At 57.1% G+C, this 19,147-nt stretch overlaps 2 protein-coding genes across 8 annotated transcripts in view; one reads left to right on the top strand and one right to left on the bottom strand.

The window, feature by feature from the left end:
• Positions 1-19,147, bottom strand: part of LOC125970300 (D(3) dopamine receptor) — a 52,745-nt gene that overhangs the window by 30,342 nt on the left and 3,256 nt on the right. For all 5 annotated transcript variants that reach the window (XM_068650977.1, XM_068650976.1, XM_068650975.1 and 2 more), the window contains exon 5: positions 3,710-3,765. The gene's annotated coding sequence lies outside the window, so the exon portion shown is untranslated. The remainder of the gene's footprint in view (positions 1-3,709; positions 3,766-19,147) is intronic.
• kcnd2 (potassium voltage-gated channel, Shal-related subfamily, member 2) lies at positions 7,510-19,091 on the top strand. Of its 3 annotated transcripts, XM_049722393.2 has the most exons (8): positions 7,510-7,982; positions 8,221-9,090; positions 9,193-9,353; positions 14,361-14,523; positions 14,733-14,831; positions 15,548-15,649; positions 17,105-17,334; positions 17,896-19,091. In XM_049722393.2, exons 1-8 carry the CDS (start codon positions 7,905-7,907, stop codon positions 18,068-18,070), a joined length of 1,878 nt encoding a protein of 625 aa, XP_049578350.1. In that variant the 5' UTR covers positions 7,510-7,904; the 3' UTR covers positions 18,071-19,091. The 3 variants fall into 3 exon arrangements, with proteins under 3 accessions (XP_049578350.1, XP_049578348.1, XP_049578349.1); XM_049722391.2 differs by having other exon boundaries at positions 7,512-7,982; positions 8,221-9,353; XM_049722392.2 differs by lacking the exon at positions 14,733-14,831 and having other exon boundaries at positions 7,512-7,982; positions 8,221-9,353.

The raw sequence follows: 19,147 nt of genomic DNA, 5'->3' as shown, positions 1-19,147 counted from the left end.
AGCGGAAAGAAACGTGACGAGTGCATTATGCCTTCTCATTTACATGTTGCACTCGCGAGATGGCAGCATAGCCAAGCTGTCCTCGTATCCCCATCCAAAGCTTTATTGTTCCTCGATGAAGACGAACGACACGGCGGAGTTGCACGCATAATTAATCCCGTCGGCCGTGTAACGGGACCGCCGAGGGGGGGGCGGGAGGAAAGCGCAACGCGCAACAAAGAAGCAGCCATGCAGGTTGAGCCGTCGTCATCTGCGTCCGCGCTCCCCTCAATGAGCCATTGCTCAAAAATAGTAGCTCACTTGTTGAATTTACAGGAGAACTGCAGTTGAAATTTTCACCACCGGCGTCTGCCGTTTATATTTTCCACGGCTGCTCCCTCCAAACTGCGATAAAAATAGCAACACATTAGCCCCAGAAGACGTGGGCCCGCCGGGCACCTGCCCCAACGCCAGATGGCCAGTCCGGTACTGCGCAATAGAAAATCCACCGCGCAAGACGGCAGCTGTCCAAAACGCTTTCGAATTTAGAGCGCCCGATCGGATGGGGAATTTTTCCAACGGCGCAATACTCCAGCGCATGACACGACGTCACGGTCGTGCTGTCGAGCAGCCGGGCCCGTTCTTCCGCTGCCTATAATTAGCTGCTCATTTTCTCCGCCGTGCCGGGGGCCGTTACGAGGAGGCCAGACGAGCGGTGGCCAGACGAGCGGTGGCCAGACGAGCGCTGGCCAGACGAGCGGTGGCCAGACGAGCGGTGGCCACACGAGCGCTGGCCACACGAGCCCTGGCCACACGAGCCCTGGCCACACGAGCCCTGGCCACACGAGCCCTGGCCACAAAATGACGTCAGGCAGCGTGTCGACGTGGAGTGAATTAGAAAGGGAGCGGGTAGGAAGGGGGCCTGCAAATGGGGGCAATGAGAAGCAAAGACAGCGCAGTGTGGGAGGCAGAGACGGAGAAAGGCGGATTACAGAGAGAATGGGAATAAAAGAATCCAAATGGAAGTGTGCAAGAAGGCGGGGGGGGGGGGGGGGGGGGGGGGGGGGGGCACGCCACATGCGGGGCCAGCACGCCGTCACCTTCGGAGCAATCACACGTGTCGGTGCAGAGGGCGTTGGGAATGCGGCACTGTGGGGGGGCATGGCACCTTGGTGGCACCTTCATGGCATGTCCATGGCACCTTCATGGCACGTTTGCTCGCTCTCTCTCCGTCAAGCTTACGCACAAATGAGGGGGGGCTCCGACGATTGGAGGAATCCGTCCGATTGAGTTCGCCCCCGGGGCCTGGTGTGTAATTGCTTCATGCATACTTGATCCGGCGTATAATCAAGCAAACGCTCGTGTTTTGCCAGCGTCCGCTTGCATTTACAGGCCGGCGGCGCATGCAGTCTGCCGTCTTGGAAGGGACCAGCGCTAGCTCGCACGCTCGCACTCGGGCTCGACACTCGCCCAGGGAGCGCTCTCGGCCTGTGGCGGATTCGCCGTGGCGCTGTGTTTTATTCATATAGAACACGCATGAAATATTCATCCCGGAGCGCCGTCGCAAATGATGAAAGAGCATCGGGCAAACGGCGGCGGCAAATTGTCTTCATGGAAAGAAAACAACGGCCATGCAAAGAGGGTGAGATGGAAGCAGCTCCCGGGGGCAAATGGCGCCCGGAAGCTCCAGTGCCTGGCTACGGCGTTTGACAACACGCTGGGCCGCCGGGCCTCTGACAACGAGGAGAAATTCTCCAAGTGAACGAGGAGCGTCCCGCATAAGCCACGGACTGTCAGCTTCTGTCAATGTTGCATGGGGACGTCGTGAGGTGTGCATTGACTCGCAAGGACGGACACACGCGAATTCTCGGGATTGATTCACCCCTCGCGCACGCCTCGCCGAAACACGCTCTCTTTTAACGACGCGCTGCTCGGAAACAAGATCGGCATTCATTTTGCATCGGCACATACGCGGAGACCGCATTAGTGCCGCATCGTCGTGTGAATTTAATTGTGCGCACGAGGACGTGAAATATGCAGGAGACGTTGACTCACGGTCGCCTGCCTGCGTGGCTGCCTGCCTGCGTGGCTGTCTGCCTGCCTGCCTGCCTGCCTGCCTGCGTGGCTGTCTGCCTGCCTGCCTGCCTGCCTGCCTGCCTGCCTGCCTAACCTGCCTGCCTGCCTGCCTGCCTGCCTAACCTGCCTGCCTGCCTGCCTGCCTGCCTACCCGCGTGGCTGCCTGCCTGCCTGCCTGCCCGCCTGCCCGCCTGCCCGCCCGCCCGCCCGCTTTGGATTGGATTGCGACGATCCTTCCCCGCGGGTCGCTTTTAGGTCCAACGGAGATTTTCCAACCAAAGGAAATGAGGAGAGATTTTTGTTCCAGGATGGGTCCTGGAGCTCCAACAAGAGCAAACGTTCACCTCAGGGGAGCGGGCGATGTTATTTCTCTCCGGCCACGAGTGCAGCCAACGCTCTGCTCTCCTTTCGGCTCTTCTCTCAAGAATTGACAATTACTGTGGAATTCAGCAGCCCGCCTGCTGACAGGGACCAAAGACAAAGGCGCTCAGGGCACATTGTCTGCTTTTGGAGACACATTTGCTATTTGCGCTGGACGTAAAGCAAACCATCCACATACTGGACACACGGAGGACAGGGAGGAGGGACAGGAGGGGAGGACAGGGAGGACGGCGCCGGCCCCAGTCAGTGATGTCAATCAAGTTACGAGTGGTCTCACTATGGGACTATGGGGCAGGAGGTCTAAAAGACAAGATTGCCGACAGACATTTGTCCGTGTAAATTGTTGCTCGATGAATGAAACATCCCGCCTGCGCCGCCTCGCCGTGGCCGATAAAAAAACGCATTCGCCATTCGTCAGTGTCACGCTCCGGAGAGGAGGCCGTCATTTCTTTGTGGCGCGCCGGAACCTACTCCCGCTTGTCTTGATGTGGACCAAAGCGTGTAAAAATACAAAATGCACCCGCGGGTGAGACCTTGATAAATGACTTGCAATCTTGGAAAGCAAAAAAACAACAACAATAAGCCCAAAACAAGCGCAGCTCCTTAAATGCGGAGGCCTCTCATATTCGGAGCTATTAAACAAAAATTGAAAACTGAATTGGCGTTAGCCAGATGGCGCCTGGCTCAACGGCAGCGCGGCCAAAGCCGGAGGAAACAAAGACAAGTGCGAGCGAGCGAGCGAGCGAGGCATGTTGCGACCTTCTCGTTGGCTGTCATCCGGTCCCAGCTGTGCCTCATTAGCGGCCGTCTTAGTCAAATCCCGTCATGTTGTCGGAGGGAAAGGCTAGGGTTAGCAAAGCAGCCAACAAAGCAGCCAGCAAAAGCCTTTCCGCTCCTTTGCTAGGGTCAAAATCAACAGCGGCCGGCCATTGTGCGGGCATCAGCCCGCCGCATTGCTCCCAAAATGGCCGCAAGCGAGGAGAAGGCGTCCCCTTACCACGGCAAAGATTGGCGGGAGCACTCGCACGCACGCACGCACGCACGCACGCACAGCCAGCCAGCCAGCCTTCTTTTTCTCCCTTTTTTTCCTAATTAGAGCTTTGATTGGATGGTCACAGGCCATAAAGCAGACCTAATATGTACTGCTTCAATCCACTTGCAGGTTTTTCTCACAGCCTGCGGGAAACGGACACACACCCACACAAACAAACACACGCACACACACACACACACACACACACACACACACACACGCACACACACACTCACCCACCTTGTGCATTCTTGCGCCTCACTCGCTCGCCTTCATCAGTTGTTCTTCTGCCGCTCCTGGGAATACACAAAGAGAAGGTGAGGCTCGAAGGTGCGCGCCAATGGAAAATGGCGGCGCGTGAACCGACTGAGGACATTTCACCACGCTGCCGTAAAAAGGCGCTTTGCCTCGGGTCGCCCCTGAGCCGTTCTCCAAAAGCGGCATGGCGGGTGCCCTCTGACAATTCCGCGCTGAATAAAACACGCAAGTTTGTGTGGCAGGGCAGGGCAGGACAGAGCAGGAATACGGAATATTTGCATTCAAAGCTACAACAAAATTGAGAAAGCGCAACGCTAACCGTTGCTTTTGTTAGCATGAAGCCGAGCAGACTCTCCCAAGGAAACAAGGTGGAAAGAATCTTCAAGAAGATCTGCTCAGCCGTAAAATGATTTTCTGCCTTTTGAAGGAGCGGAAGCGTATCACGTGTACGTCATTAAGATACGGGCTCACGAGGGCATCAGATAAAAGCCAACGTGACTTTAAAAAGAGTCAAAAAGTGGGAGGAGGCTCCACCCCCTGCAGAATCTCAGCAAAGCTGGCACGGGCCACCTCCAATAGGCGGCAGGTTATCGCCTAATTCCTGCCGGCTCTTTCCTTCATTTGCAACACACGCTTGCTTATCTTTGCTTAAGGCTCTTAGGTGCAAAGATTGTCTTCAAAGCTTTGCACAAGCGAGTCGCTGACGGGCTTTGGCATTCCGCGCCGATCCGAGCCGAGCCGCAGGAACGGAACGGAACGGAACGGAACGGAACGGAACGGAACGGAACGGCTTGCACTTTGGACAAATACGCCGGAAGATCGATACGGCGCGGCGGTTGGCGGCTGCTTCTCTTAGCTTAGCGACGAGCTAAAGGCTCAGCAGCCAATGGCCTTGGATCAGAAATATGATGGTCCTGTTTGATTTTGTACAGCGGAGGGTCAAGTATTGGCTGGGAGCTGTTGCCAGGCAACCGCCAGCCATGTCTAGCCCAACTTGCTGCTCCCGGGCGCAAGCTGACAATTAACACTTGGCAAATAAGACGCAAGCGGTCCATTGAGAGCGACGCGCTGGATATTCCCACGGGCGGCAGCTCGCTCTACTCCTTGAAGCGCCCCATGAGCACCCATCCACCCACCCATCCATCCATCCATCCATCCATCCATCCATCCATCCATCCATCCATCCATCCATCCATCCATCCATCCATCCATCCATCCGCCAGCCAGCTAGCCAGCCAGCCAGCCATGTAGCCATCCTTTCCCGCCGCATGTAGTTCAATGACAAATTCAAGTTCGACCTCTCCGCCGTGGCTAAAAGGGGAAAACGACGAGAGGCGGCAGACAGAGACGGATTTCGCCGGACGAAGGTGAGGTGAGGGAGAAGCGCGCCATCCATCCCCTGGTGAAATCCTTTCATGCACGAGGAGCAACGCATCAATCAGACCGCATCACTAAAACATGAACACGTGAACCTTGAAGCGGGCCAATGTACACACGCAAAAAAGAAGCAAGGAGGCCTGCTCTTTTTCACACATCCGCAGGGGGTCAATAACTCATTACTAGAGGCGGGGGATGGGGATGGGGGGGTGCCCGCGAGTCCCAAAGACGATTGGTGACGTCACAAGGTTGGATGACGGCCTCCATGGCGGGCAAGCTTTCTCTATTTCTTAACGCCTCCTTATCTACGAGCCATTTGCTGCCACTGGCCGTGAATTTTGCATGCTTTACGAGGCTCAGCTTAAAGGAGTCGGCGGTGGATTTATGGCGGCGGCGGTGTTCACACTCGGTCGAGGCTTCCAACGGATCGGCGCCTGCGTGAAATAGGGATCGGGGAAACATCTGCTTTCCGATGGCTAGGAAATTCTTCTTCTTTTTCTGGAGCCCGTTCAGGAGGCTGACTGTCCTCCTGTCAATTGCCCGTCATCAACGGCCACTTACTGCAGTGCAAACAAAAGCAAAGCTCCGTTGATTGATTGCAAACAGCAGCTAAACGCCGGATGGATTGTTCAACCTTGTTGGGGGCGCACGCACGCACGCACGCACGCACGCACGCACGCTAATGACTCCATCCAAAGCATCCATCCATAAAGGTAAAGGCCATTCATTAGTCAACAGGGAGCGCCGCTCCCAGGCAGCGTTCCAAATCTCAAACGACGTGCACACGCCTTTGCGCCGCGTCGCCATAGCTTTGTGACGGAACACGGGAGCTTTTCACCCAAAACGGCGCAAACAGCCATTTTGACACCCATGTCAAAGAAGCTTACAAATAGCACCAAAACGGCGCTTGCTTGGCTGCCACATTGCGGAGGCCACGTGAGCCAAGCCGCAAAACGGCAGCAGAGTTAAGATCCCGTTTCCAAAGCCCGCCCTCCAAACATCAACCATTGGTTGCCAAATACAATTCCATTGAACGCAAACTCAAATTGCCGCCCCTCATTCAATCGAACAATCCCGTCTTCTTTCCACCTCGCTGGGAGAAGCCGCCGCCGCCGCCGTCGCCGCCCGCCATTTGCATGCGACGGCTGCCGTTTGGCAACGGCCGGAATATTGAAAAGCCCTGATGAATACGGCGCCGCCGGGCCCGACCCAACGCCGAGTGCGCGCGACACACACTAATGGGCCCACTGACACTCGCGTGCATTCATCCCCGGGAAAAAAAAAGAGAGAGAGAGAGAGAGAGAGAGAGAGAGAGAGAGAGAGAGCGCGAGAGAGAGAGAGAGAGAGAGAGAGAGAGACAGAGAGAGAGAGAGAGAGAGAGAGAGAGAGAGAAGCCAAACTGGGCTGTGTGCCAGAAAGGACCAGCAGCCTGCGGCGAGAGGCCACGGGTCAGACCGCGTCTAACGTGTCTACACCCATCCTGCATCCTCGGGCGCTGTCCTCGGTGCTGAACTAACTCTTGTTGAAGCCATTCCTATCCAAATTCCAACTGAGTTAATTAACGCGAGTAGCAGATTCGTTGTAGTACCGAGACTGACCTGTGAGAAGCAGTGCGGCGCCACAGGGCTCCCGATTAATACAAAGAAGAAGCCTGGTCGTGAACTCAAACTGAAAAATAAGGCCAACTGCATCTTACGTTGAAACATTTTCTTTGTGAGATTTGTACACAATTACACACAATAGTGTAAAAAGCCTTGAGCTTGCTACTCCACTTTGGGACGTCATCCTTTTACATTCAACGCCTAAAATGCCTTTGAGCCGTCGAGTCGGGTCGGGCCGGGCGAAAAAGGTTCCCCCAAAATGTTTGCCGTTTATTTACGCCACGTCACGCTTGGGCAGTGCGCCTTTTTCATCCACGGGCGAGAGAAAGCGAGAGTCCCCCCGGAGACGTCACGCCACGTACAGTGTTATGAAATACAAGAGCCGGCTCATCGATTATGCTTATTTTGGAAAATGTCAGGCTGCCGTGACCTTTGCCAAGCGCGTTCATCTGCCCGCTCGGCAGACGCTACCCATCCATCCATCGATCGGCCGGCAAATTCAAACGCCGAGCCGACGTGTAATAATTGCGTTTGATTGACACTGGCGCCAGCTTTTAGGATAGTTCTGTGAAGATGAGCCAATGGCAGACAGCAGCACCGTCGCTGAATGTTCCCAAAATCGTTGACGGGTTTTTTTCCCAAGGAGAGGAAAAACAGCCACGGAATCCAAAATAGCCAGGCCGTCCTTTTCATCTTCAACTCTTCGGATTTGGCTTCTTCGGCGTCGGCCGGGCGGCGGAATGCTCGCTGAGAGCGTCCCCTCTCGCCCCTCCCCCCCCTGGCGATGACAACACGGTGATGAGTTCCCCTGGCTGTGAAGCAGCAGAGGAATTTGTGGGTGCGGATTGGACCGCTCGTCTCTCGCTCCCTCTCTCCGCCTCGCTCTCTTTCTCTCGCCGCTCGCTTGCCGGCGAGAGAAAGAGACGAGAGGAGGAGAGGAGAGGAGAGGAGAGAAGGGGGAGGGTGCTCTTGCGCTAGACGCCAACAAGCGGGACTTTGTCCAGGAGGAGCCGCCACCATAGACGCGGGGGGAAGCCCCTCGGCTCGCGGATGCTCGGAGAGGGACGTCGAAAGCCAGTGCTGAGAGAGAGAGAGGGAGGGAGAGAGAGGCTGCCAGCCCGGCTCGGCCCGGACGCTTTCTTGAACTTGTTGATGCGGCGCGGTGGAGCCGTGGCCGCTTTGTTTGGCAAGTGAGATGGATGGGAGGCGATACGGCGAGTAGTCTCCTGCATTCAAGACCCCGCAGAGGCGCTTTGAGGAGCAGCCTACCCTCAGAGGTGAGCCAGCGAGCGAGCGAGCGAGGGATGCGTGAGGAGCAGCAGCAGCATTCTTCTTCTTTTGGGCTTGCGCCAATGCAGACGCGCCGGCTAATGGCTTTGCCGCAAAGGATCGGAGCGCGTGTCGTCTCGTCACGCTGTGGCCGCACTGCGATAACCTGCCGCGTGTGCGTGCGCGTGCGCGCGCTTGTCGCCCCCCTCCTAACCTCCTTGATTGTCCCCCCCGATTGTCCCCCAGGTGAGCATGGCAGCAGGCGTGGCGGCGTGGCTCCCGTTCGCCCGTGCGGCGGCCATCGGTTGGATGCCGGTGGCCAGCACCCCCATGCCGGCGCCCCCGGCCGACAAGCGCGGCGGCGGCGGCAAAGCCCAGGACGGGCTGCTGATCCTCAACGTGAGCGGCAGCCGTTTCCAGACGTGGCGGACCACGCTGGAGCGCTACCCGGACACGCTGCTGGGCAGCAGCGAGAAGGACTTCTTCTTCCACGAGGAGAGCGGCGAGTACTTTTTCGACCGCGACCCGGACATCTTCCGCCACATCCTCAACTTCTACCGCACGGGCAAGCTGCACTACCCGCGCCAGGAGTGCATCTCGGCCTACGACGAGGAGCTGGCCTTCTTCGGGATCATCCCGGAGATCATCGGGGACTGCTGCTACGAGGAGTACAAGGACCGGCGGCGCGAGAACGCAGAGCGGCTGCAGGACGACGAGGAGATGGACGCCGCCAGCGCCGAGGCGGCGCCCGTCAACCTGACGGCCCGGGAGTACCTGTGGCGCGCCTTTGAGAACCCGCACACCAGCACGCTGGCGCTGGTCTTCTACTACGTGACGGGCTTCTTCATCGCCGTCTCGGTCATGGCCAACGTGGCCGAGACGGTGCCGTGCGGCGCGCCGGCCGAGCGCGCCCGCGAGGTGTCGTGCGGCGACCGCTACGCGCTGGCCTTTTTTTGCCTGGACACGGCCTGCGTCATGATCTTCACCGTTGAGTACCTGCTGCGGCTGATGGCCGCTCCCAGCCGCTTCAAGTTCATGAAGAGCGTGATGAGCGTCATCGACGTGGTGGCCATCATGCCCTACTACATCGGCCTGGTCATGACCGACAACGACCAGGTGAGCGGCGCCTTCGTCACGCTGCGCGTCTTCCGGGTCTTCCGGATTTTCAAGTTCTCGCGCCACTCGGCCGGCCTGCGCATCCTGGGCTACACGTTGAAGAGCTGCGCCTCCGAGCTGGGCTTCCTGCTCTTCTCGCTCACCATGGCCATCATCATCTTTGCCACCGTCATGTTCTACGCCGAGAAGGGCTCCGCCGCCAGCAAGTTCACCAGCATCCCTGCCGCCTTCTGGTACACCATCGTCACCATGACCACGCTGGGGTAGGTTGCCGGCTATGGCTCTTCCGCCGGCTGGTCGCTAAAAAGGATTTGTCTCCAAACGGATCTTTGGGGACGGCCGCCTCCCTCCCTCCCTCCCTCCCTCCTTCTTTCTTATCGCCGCCGCCGTGCATGCTGATTAGCGGCCCAGATTAGATCGAGTACATCTGGAGCCGCCGCCGCGGTTCGAGCGGGCCGCGCCGTTTTGAGCGCAGCCGTCTTTGCATTCGAGTCGCCGCATCCGTGGTTTACAAGCGATTGAAGGTGAGAGCAGCTGCCAAAAGAGCGCAACTCACAAGGGAGCTGCGGTGGCTGAGGAGAACGGGCTGAGGCCCGGCGCCGTGGACCGACACACACACACACACACACACACACTCACATTGTGTCCTCATTTTCCATCAGCTGCTGCCCCCAGAAGTTGCAAAAGAATACAAAAGAAATGGACAGTCCACGTGGACGGAACTTGGCCTCGGAGTCTGCTCGCTGGGTGACAACTAGCAGCCATTGACAAATGGCTGAGCTCGCCCCGGCCAAGATACATATATTGCCGTGACGGGCTTCAAAGCGTCTGCCGACAAATCAGTCCATCAAGTCATGCGCAAATGACAAACGATGGCATCTTGGCCATGGCGCGCCTGCCGTATTTGCATACAGATGGAACTGGCTCACGGATATTAGCAGGCGCACGCACGCACGCACGTGCACGCCGTCACTTTGTCGGAACGCTCCACGGCGTGGCCCTTTCCACCATCATCCCCGTCCGTCCGAGCCGCGTCAGCGTTGCGATTGGCCAATTCCTGCTTGGCCGAGCGCTTACATATTCCTCGAGTACGTTTCTCAACGCTCGTGGCAAAAGTCTAGCTTCTACGCCACGCCAACCAGACACCGGCAGAGAGGCGTGGCCTCGCCTCGCCTCGGCAAAGCGCTTGAGTTCAGCCGGCCATTCCATTTCCGCGGAGGATTTTGCGGCAATCAGATTAGCGTGCGACGGGCCTGCGGGACTCAGTTCTTGAAATAAGAGCAAAATGAAGCCCCCCCCCCACACACACACCAATTGTGGCATGAAAGGCGCGCGAGCGGTTGGCCTCTGCGGCCGACGCGGTTGCGGCAACGGAGCGGAGCTCTGTGCCCGCCGCAGGATGTCACAATGGCAAACACCCAACTAGAATTCACCAGGCCTCCCCAAAACCTTTCCACGGTCCCATTGTCTCCGTGGGGGGAGGGGCCGGCAATTGGGTTTTCTCTGGCGCGTGGGAGAGCAAAGCGAGACATCTGGATAGATGCGTGGACACGCACAGCATATGTTGAAGGTAAAGCAGCGTGACTGTACTCTCTGCTAATTGCCCATGTGGACTGCGACATCTGCGACACTTTTCTCGCCGCTTTCAAAGTCGTGTCGCGCGCGCACTCCAATGTGCCGAGCGGTTGCAAAGACCGACACGTGCAAAAAAGAGGAACGCGGCGGCTCGGAGCCCCGCCCACCCGCGCCCGTGACGTCATTTGCAAGATGACGCCCCCCCGGCCGCCTGACGCACGGCACGGCAGCTGTTTGCCACTCGGCTGATCCGAATAGCCTCATCGACTGGAATTCTCCCCTCTCGCAGCCGTCACGGGCAAAGCGCCTTCATCTTTGGGGAGCTGCAATGATGTACGTACATCTGGCAAGCCCGCTGGTGACGTCGCCGAGTGCCAAAAGTCGCCCGCTGCCAAATCTGCCAGGAGCATCCGTTTGGCGCTCGCCAGCGGCGGCGTACTCGGAGCGCCTGTTGGGCAGGCTGGCACTGATGTGCGAGGGCACCAAACTTTGACGATTATTTGAACGAAGGGAGGCCGAACCGTGGGACTTGCTGACGTCCGGTCTTGGAGAAAACCAACACGGCTTTTCTTTTGGAGGAGAAAGATTACACATTGGTGGAGTGTGACAGGAGGAGCGGGAAGAAAAAAAAAAAAAAAAAGCCTCTCAGCGTCAGAGGGAGGCGTTGAATTTGATTCCTCCGAGCTCCATGTATAAATATCTCCTTGTGTTGTCTGATGTCCCACAAAGCAATTGCTGAGCGAAAAAAAATGAAAAGGAGCTTAAATATAGCAAAGCCTCCCGGGATAGCGGCAGCGAGGGAGGGAGGGAGGTTGGGGGGGGGGGGGGGGGGGGGCGTGATAGTGTGATTAAAAGCAGCGAGCTTCATTGTTAACGGCGAGGCGCCGCCCGGCGTCAGGAGGCCTGTGGCAGACAGTCAAGCCGCCGCCGCCGCCGTCGCCGCCGCCGCCCACTGATCGATTGCCAATTGTCATCACCACCTTTGGCTCCTCCCGCCCGTGGCCCAGACTTATTGTTTTTGCGTCATGTTTTGAAATGAAACGGAAAGGGGAACCACGGACTATTAGAAGAGGGCCATTGAGGTTCCAGAAAGGCCCGCGCGGTCGGTCACATGACACAACGGCAGCATCGCCGCTAGCGCCTTTTTAGCCGCATTTGCAAGATTCCAGCAACTGAGCTGAGCGTCTGATTTCAAGCAGCTGATTTGTAGCGGCTGCTCAGAGAGAGATTGCAGATGAAAGTTAATCTTGCGCCGCCGAGCACTAATCTGCTGCCAGGGCGATGAGGGGCCGCTTCCCTTTTGACGCCGCCGCGCCTTTATCCCTCCCTCCCGCTTGCACGTCACCTGATGGCAAGGGAAAGGCGACGTGGCGGACGCCCGTTTCCGTGCGACCAATCTCGTTAGGTCCCGTTCACGAGCGCACTTAGCAACTTTGTCGGCGGCAGGCTGACCATTTGTCAAAAGTGCCCTTTGGCCCGTCGTCCTTTCTGGAAGCCTCCCAGAAAGCACAGGCGCTCTCGCGGCCGGATCGTTAGCATCATGGCTCGCCCATATCGGAGGCTGGCGATTTGGTTTTACGGTGGCAGCGGCGTTCAAGCCTTTGTCAAGAAAGCTCCACGGTGCCGATTACGAAGGGATCAAATTGAGGAATGCAAGCATTTTTTCTTGGATCTTTGTTGATCTTGGGCATCTGGCAAACAGCACAGAGCGCGCTCTTGTCATTCGGACTTGATTTGGACCAGAACGGCCGCTTTGAACGTCGTCTCTCTCAAAGTTGTTCGACCGGATTAGGTTGCGGCGTGTTTTGGAGACGGGCGGTCTTGCCGCTTCTCCAAGAAGATGCCGCCGCCGCCGCCGCCCTTTTTCTTTTCACAATTGCCGGACAGCCGGCCGAGAATTGAAGCCTTCTATCTGAAGCCCGAGCATGCCCAATGACGTATCTGTACTGTCATACAGATGGCTCTGGCTTTTTTATTCCTTTCCTTTCCTTTCCTTTCCTTTCCTTTCCTTTCCTTTCCTTTCCTTTCCTTTCCTTTCCTTTCCTTTCCCTCCCCTCTCGCTTCCCACTAACCAGATGGCGGTCTGATTCTAGACACGGGCTGGAAGACAATCCAGCACCAAGATTGCTTTTGTACAATGCTTCAAGTACACCACATGCGGTGGCCCCCGGTGGCTCGGGGTGTCGCCCGCCGCTAAATGGGACCCGGTCGAGTAAAAGGGAAAACGGCAGGCCGTCGTTTTTTGTCCCCAATCAAAAGCACGTTTCCGTGGTGACGGCAAACTGGCCACCTCCCTCGCCAACTCACTGGCTTTGGAGCTGTCCCTCCGTCTGGACTCTGCAGCCGTCACGTTCCGTCTTTGGCCATCTCGCCCTTCAGCTTTTTCTCTCACCCTCTCCCAGTCTCCCTGGTGAGATCACACTTTGCATCGGTCTTTGTCGTCGTCTCCGCTAAACGCACGAGGCCAGTCGACATTTTCATTTGTCGTTTGCGTTGCGTGGGCTTTCTTCCAACGGCCTTCGTGCGAGCGAGCGATTGTTTGCAGGCTAGCTAGCGCTTCATACCAAGGACGAAAAGGACGAAAAGGACAAAAAGGGCGGGCGGGTGCGCTCACTCCAATGGCAAACGGAAGGGAAAAAGAAATGCGTTCCTCATTCGGACTCGAGTTGAAATATCAGAGGATTCCCGCTCGCCGCCTTCTTGCCCCAAAATGACGATTGGCTACTTTGGGGGAAAAGCCCGGGCAGATGACGGATGGGAACGGATACTGGCTCGCGGCCTCGCTTTCCGCCCGCCGCGATAAGCGGCATCCGGCCATCCGTCACCTGGACCGCCACCTCGAGCTCCGACGCGCCTTTAATCCGTCTCTGCCCGCCGGCGCCCTGCTGAAGGAGGCGGAAATGCATGGCGATGCGAAGCTCGGCTCTCGCCTCTTATGAACAATCCATCACGGCGAGTGCCTCTCTCCGGCGAGCCATTTCTTTTTTTCTTTTTTTGGAAGCGCACCGCGAGAGCCGCCTGGCCCGGCCCAGCCTGGCCTGGCCTGGCCCGGCCCGGCCTGGCCCATATGACGAGGGGAACGAAAAACGTCTTCCGCCGTTAGCCACATATGGCAAACGGGCCTCGGCTGGGGCAAAAGTCAAACGTGTCCCACTTGCAAATAGAGAGGGGCCTCTGCAGGGCTTTTTTTTGGCAACAAAAACAACACGAAGGAATCTGCCACGCCGGCCGGCGCGTACCAAAGGAGCGCAACGTGACGACGGCACGCCGGAAGGAGGCCGTCTTCACACGAGTCCTATTTTTTGCTCGCCCGCTTCAGGTTCTTTCAAGTACTCCCGGGTCACTGCGACTATTTTGAGGCGAACAAAAAATAACATGAAACACACACACAAAAAAAAGGCTATTTCAAGGAGACATATTTTCCTTTTTAGAAAAGCTTTCTGACATAGTCTGACAAAATACACACTTAAAGTGTCAAATGGCTCCGTTTTGGGGGGCTTTCGTTGCCGTGACAACTTCACTGGGTAACGGTCCGAACCAGAACACAGACGGGCTCAGAGACGGGCTCAGTGACGGGCTCAGAGACGGGCTCAGAGACGGGCTCAGAGACGGGCTCAGAGATGGGCTCAGAGACGGGCGTGGAAATGTTTTGCCCGGTTAGTGACGGCTGTTTTGTTTGCCCCGCCCACCCGCAGGTACGGCGACATGGTGCCCAAAACCATCGTGGGGAAGGTGTTTGGCTCCATCTGCTCGCTGAGCGGGGTGCTGGTCATCGCCTTGCCCGTGCCCGTCATCGTGTCCAACTTCAGCCGCATCTACCACCAGAGCCAGAGGGCCGAGAAGCGACGGGCCCAGAGGGTACGAAAGCGCAGCGCCGGCTGTCTTGCGATGGGGGGGGGGGGGGGGGGGTCAGCGGGGAACCCCGGGCGGGGGACCCCCGTCCCCCCCCAGGGGCCAGAATGCCAGCAAGAGCAATGTTTGTATTTTGCTAAGGCACGAGGCGGAGGATGTCCTGGCTAAATTGCGACACGGCGAAGGCTAAAACCGAGGTCTGTTTGTTCAAACAGAAAACTCGCCTCGCTAGAATCCGCGCGACGAAGATTCGGGGCACTAATGCCTATATGCGCTACAAACAAAACGGGCTCCTGATCCACTCACTGGAGGAGGTAACAGTGGGGGTCCGCAGGGGAGGGGCTTGTGTCATCCCAGCGCTTCCATGCATCGCACCTCTCCACATGCTGTCCATGCAACTCCTTCCTCGCCGCCTTGTGGCGAAGAGCAGCCGTGACATAAGCCGGCTCTGCATGTCTGCCCAACAGCGTTTGGAGGGGGAGAGGGAAGGAACAAAAAACAAAACAAAAAGCGTGGCACCGAGCTTCCGGGATAGCGGGTGGCCTCCGGGTGACCTCCGGGTGGCCTCGGGGTAGCCTCCAGGCGGCTCAGCCGGCCCGCCAACTCCTCAAAACTCTGTTTTTGTGCTTCCGAGAACGTAAGCGCAGACTAACACCTTCCATCCCAGAGCTTCATCCAATGTGCACTGTGGTGGTGGTGGTGATGCCGCTTTCCGGTTCTGTGCCGTGTTTGCTGCGGTGTTTTCCATCTGTGTGCTCGAGCGTGCCGCCGCCGTCGTCGTTGCACTCGACGGTCCCCTTTGGGCCCGACAAAAAAAAACAAAAAAAAAAACGGTTGTGTTTTGTCATGCATCTCCGGAACATCCTCATGCTCGCCGGGTCGCAGTAGATTGGCTGCCGTTGCTCCGGATGGGCCTTTGTGAGCTAGCTAGCTAGCCGTTGCCTGTCGCTCGCGGCATCAAACCGTGGAGGTCCCAGCCGCCGACTGACATGCTCCGTGTCTCGGTTCTTCCGCCGGTGTGCGTCGCAAGGCCTCCAAGGAGGCCGGACAAGCCCTGGTGGGGAAGTCTTCCTCCGGACCGCCCTTCGAGAGCCAACACCATCACCTGCTGCACTGCCTGGAGAAGACCACGGTAAGGTCCCACCTAAAATCCTTTCGCAACTGTCCTGTGCATCGCGCAAGCATTCAGTTGAGAAAAATAACTTCAATCATTTTAAAATGAAATTGAAAAAAGCTTTCTTTCTTTTTAATCAAAACACGGACGAAACGGACGGGCAAACGGCGGCCCTGCCTGCCTGCATGGCTGCCTGCCTGCAGGCCTGCCTGCCTGCCTGCCTGCCTGCCTGCCTGCGTCACTCAAATAGAACCAAAGGGAGTTTTTGCATCCGTGCGCTAAATGCCGAGTCGATTCATAGGCGGCAGGAGTTAAAAATAGCCGCAAATGGGGAATATGCCACGAGAACGCGGCTCCAGCCGGCCAGAAACATTCTTGCCGCCAAACAAAGCGGCACGCCATGCATCATTCACAAGCTTAAGAGGCTTTTAAATGCGACTCCGCCGCGCAAATTTGACAACGGCGGCTCGTGCGAACCAGGCCCGGCTGGCTCCCGCTAAATCGCCGCTCTGGCTTATTAATATGCTGCGGCTTCGAGCGGGCGGGAAGGCGGGATGTGAACGGCCGCAATTCCACTCATGTCATGTGGACACACAAGCACAAATGCACTGTCAGCGTACGTACGTATATATATCGAAAAAAAGGAGACGCTATACTATCCAGCCATTTGCGTTGATCACCCAAAACACGGGTTTCCGACCCAAAAGGGGAGAAAAGAAGCTTTCTGTCAAGAGAAACGTGGCAACTTGGACGCTAAAACCTTGCTGCTTCTGCGATGCCACAAATGATGAAATGACAAAGCCAATCCAAGCAAGAATATTTTCTGGCATATGCGTCAAGTCTTTAGTTCCCCAGAAAAAAAAAAAAACAATCACCAGCTTCCAGCACCTCATCTGAAAAATGACGTACAGCGTTTTCACTCGCTCGGGCTGCTCACTTCACAACATTAGCAAAGCTATGACAACACATTTTGACGCTAGCTACCTAGCTTTTCAACTGCAACACGTAGCGAGTAAAGAAGGTTAGCCGACGTGGCCCGGACGGCGGCGCGTCGTCGCCTGCCGCCAGAAGCCTGCTGGCGAGCGAGCCTGACCTTCAAGTCGTGCTCATTTGTCCCAGGCCCGCCAACGTTTGCGCAGATGGCCCTCCATCTGGCCCCGCCGTCATTGGCTTGCGGACGATCGGACGAGCTGGCGTTGGACGCCACTCCGTCAGCGACCTCAACCGTGTTGCTTGCCTTCTTTTTTCAGATTCTTCTCTATTTTGCACTTCTTTGTCAAAATGGGCCCGTTACGTTCCAAAGCGGGGTTGTTGTTTTTTTCCCCCCTCTAGTAAGCGCTTCCGACGAGTCGGGTTCGGCCAAGTTGTCGGTCAACCAATTGCGATTCTAAAATGTTGGAGCAATGTGCAGAGGAGGACGAAAAGCCAAGCCGCAAGTCACATACTGTGCGCTGCGCGTTCCTTTCCCCGCAGAACCACGAGTTTGTGGACGAGCAGACGTTCCAGGCCAACTGTACTGAGATCTCGGTGATGAAAAAGACGGGCTCCCGCGAGTCCTCGCTGTCGTCGTCGCCGGGGGCGGCGCACGGCCTGGGCTCGTGCTGCTCGCGGCGCCACAGGAAGAAGAACAGCTTCGGCCTGCCGAGCGCAAAGAACCAGGAGCTGAGCACCATCCAGATCCCGGAGAGGCCCGCCGCTAACAGGTAGCTGAGACTGTCGGCCACTGCACTGCATTATTCACACAAATGCCTGGACGCATTTTTGCGGCCCTTCACTATGACACCACTGGGGGCGCCATCATAATAGCTTCTCAGTGAGCTGCAAAGGATTCCAAAACACAAGACATGCCTGCCAGTCATTTCCAACTGGGATGGGCTCGAAAGCTCCGAGCTGCCGCTTTGGTCGCTCGCAAATCCCCTTTTTTCACGCTACAGGGACGTATCGTCGGCGCAACGTGCCACAGACGCAAATAAATCTGGCGTATGCAAAATTGAATTCCGACCACAGCCGTGGCGGCAGATAGAAGAGAAATGATAAGCGCCTCGGCAGAAGGGCTCGGCCATCCGTCGCCGACTCCTTCGTTGGAAACGCTCGTCTCTGCTCCCGTTACAGCCGAAGAGGCTCGACCGGAGGCCGCTTCCCGGACGGGGGCTTAGCGCGCTCAAGTCGCATCCTGAACGCACGCAAACGGCGCGGCGCGATTGTCTCGGCACCGTTTTTAGCGCTTGCGCCCGCTAACTTGCGCTGCTCTGGTCTGGTCGCAGCCGCTCCAGCCTCAACGCCAAAGCGGACGAGACGGCGCCCCTGAAATGCGAGCAGGCTTACGTCAGCCCCTGCATGGTGGGCCTGGCCGCCCCGCTGGCGACCGACGCCGACGGCTCATCCGGCGCCGCCTCGCCGTACTCGCACAGCAACATTGTGCGAGTATCGGCCTTGTAGACGCCCCCCTCCGCCCCATCCCACCCCACCCCACCCCCAAGGAAACGGGACCAGCGAGCACGAACCTGCCCGAGAGATTCGGATACCATTTGTTGCCGAGCCATGATCTCATCTGATGTCAAACTCTCCCTGCCCTGCATGGTTTTGGAAAAGAGTCGACCCGGACGACGAGAGCCAGACGTGACCAGCACATCAGCAAGCACAGCACAGCTCCGCGGTGAAGGGAGGGAGGGAGGGAGGGAGGGAGGGAGGGAGGGAGGGAGGGAGGTTGGGAACGCAACCTTACAAAGACCTGATGACAAAGCACAGCACTTGGTCCTTTTTTGATTCGCCAGTCTGGCAACGTCCAAGTTTTCCTTGTTTTGGGTTTTCCGGTTGCGCTCCGACTCGGCACGGGCCGACGGGACATTCTGACAGGATGAAAGCGTGAGCACAGTAAGCATCCCGTCACCTTGGCGGCCAATGGTCAGTTGTTTTTCACCTTCCGCCACTCTTGTAAATTCACTCAACGGATGACAAACTTTGCTGACGTCTTTATTTGGGGAGGGGCAAAAAGGGAAAAAAAAAACTTGAGCATCATCGATCTACTGGGAATTGTCGTGAGATCCCCCAAGCAAGACTGACTTCCATTTCACTGTGTTCAAGGCCCATTTTGTACATTTTTCATGTTGTACATGTGTCCAGGACTTGACCGATGTGGAGGTTGGGTCCTCTTATTTGTAGATTTGGTTTGCTTTGGACAACGGCGGGCGGGTTGGCGGGCGGGCGGGCGGGCGAGCGCTCTCTTTCTGTCTCTTTCTTGGCTGCTTGGATTCACGATGGATTTGCATGCTGTCATTGCACAATTGGGTTCTATTAAAGTTTGTCTCTGCTTCCTGGAGATGTTTTCTCTCTCTCTCACAGGAAACCGCCTGCCTGCCTGCCTGCCTGCCTGCCTGCCTGCCAGGCAGCCTGCCTCTTCGGACGCCAACGTTTTGCTTTGCACACTTTTTGTTTGCTTTGAATTAAATACAAGACTTGTCATGGAGTAACTATATCCCTCCCTCCCTCCCCCCCCAAGACCCCAGCTCCCCCGAA

This window comes from Syngnathus scovelli, chromosome 6 (assembly GCF_024217435.2).
Source record: "Syngnathus scovelli strain Florida chromosome 6, RoL_Ssco_1.2, whole genome shotgun sequence".
Lineage (NCBI taxonomy): Eukaryota > Metazoa > Chordata > Actinopteri > Syngnathiformes > Syngnathidae > Syngnathus > Syngnathus scovelli.
This window is presented reverse-complemented; position numbering and strand designations above follow the sequence as displayed.

Excerpts from the sequence above, each read along its gene's own strand:
- kcnd2 (XM_049722391.2), top strand. The coding sequence starts at position 7,905 with ATGGGAGGCGATACGGCGAGTAGTCTCCTGCATTCAAGACCCCGCAGA. Across the intron at positions 14,832-15,547 it reads TGATCCACTCACTGGAGGAG|GCCTCCAAGGAGGCCGGACA; the intron begins GTAACAGTGGGG and ends GTGCGTCGCAAG. Across the intron at positions 15,650-17,104 it reads ACTGCCTGGAGAAGACCACG|AACCACGAGTTTGTGGACGA; the intron begins GTAAGGTCCCAC and ends CTTTCCCCGCAG.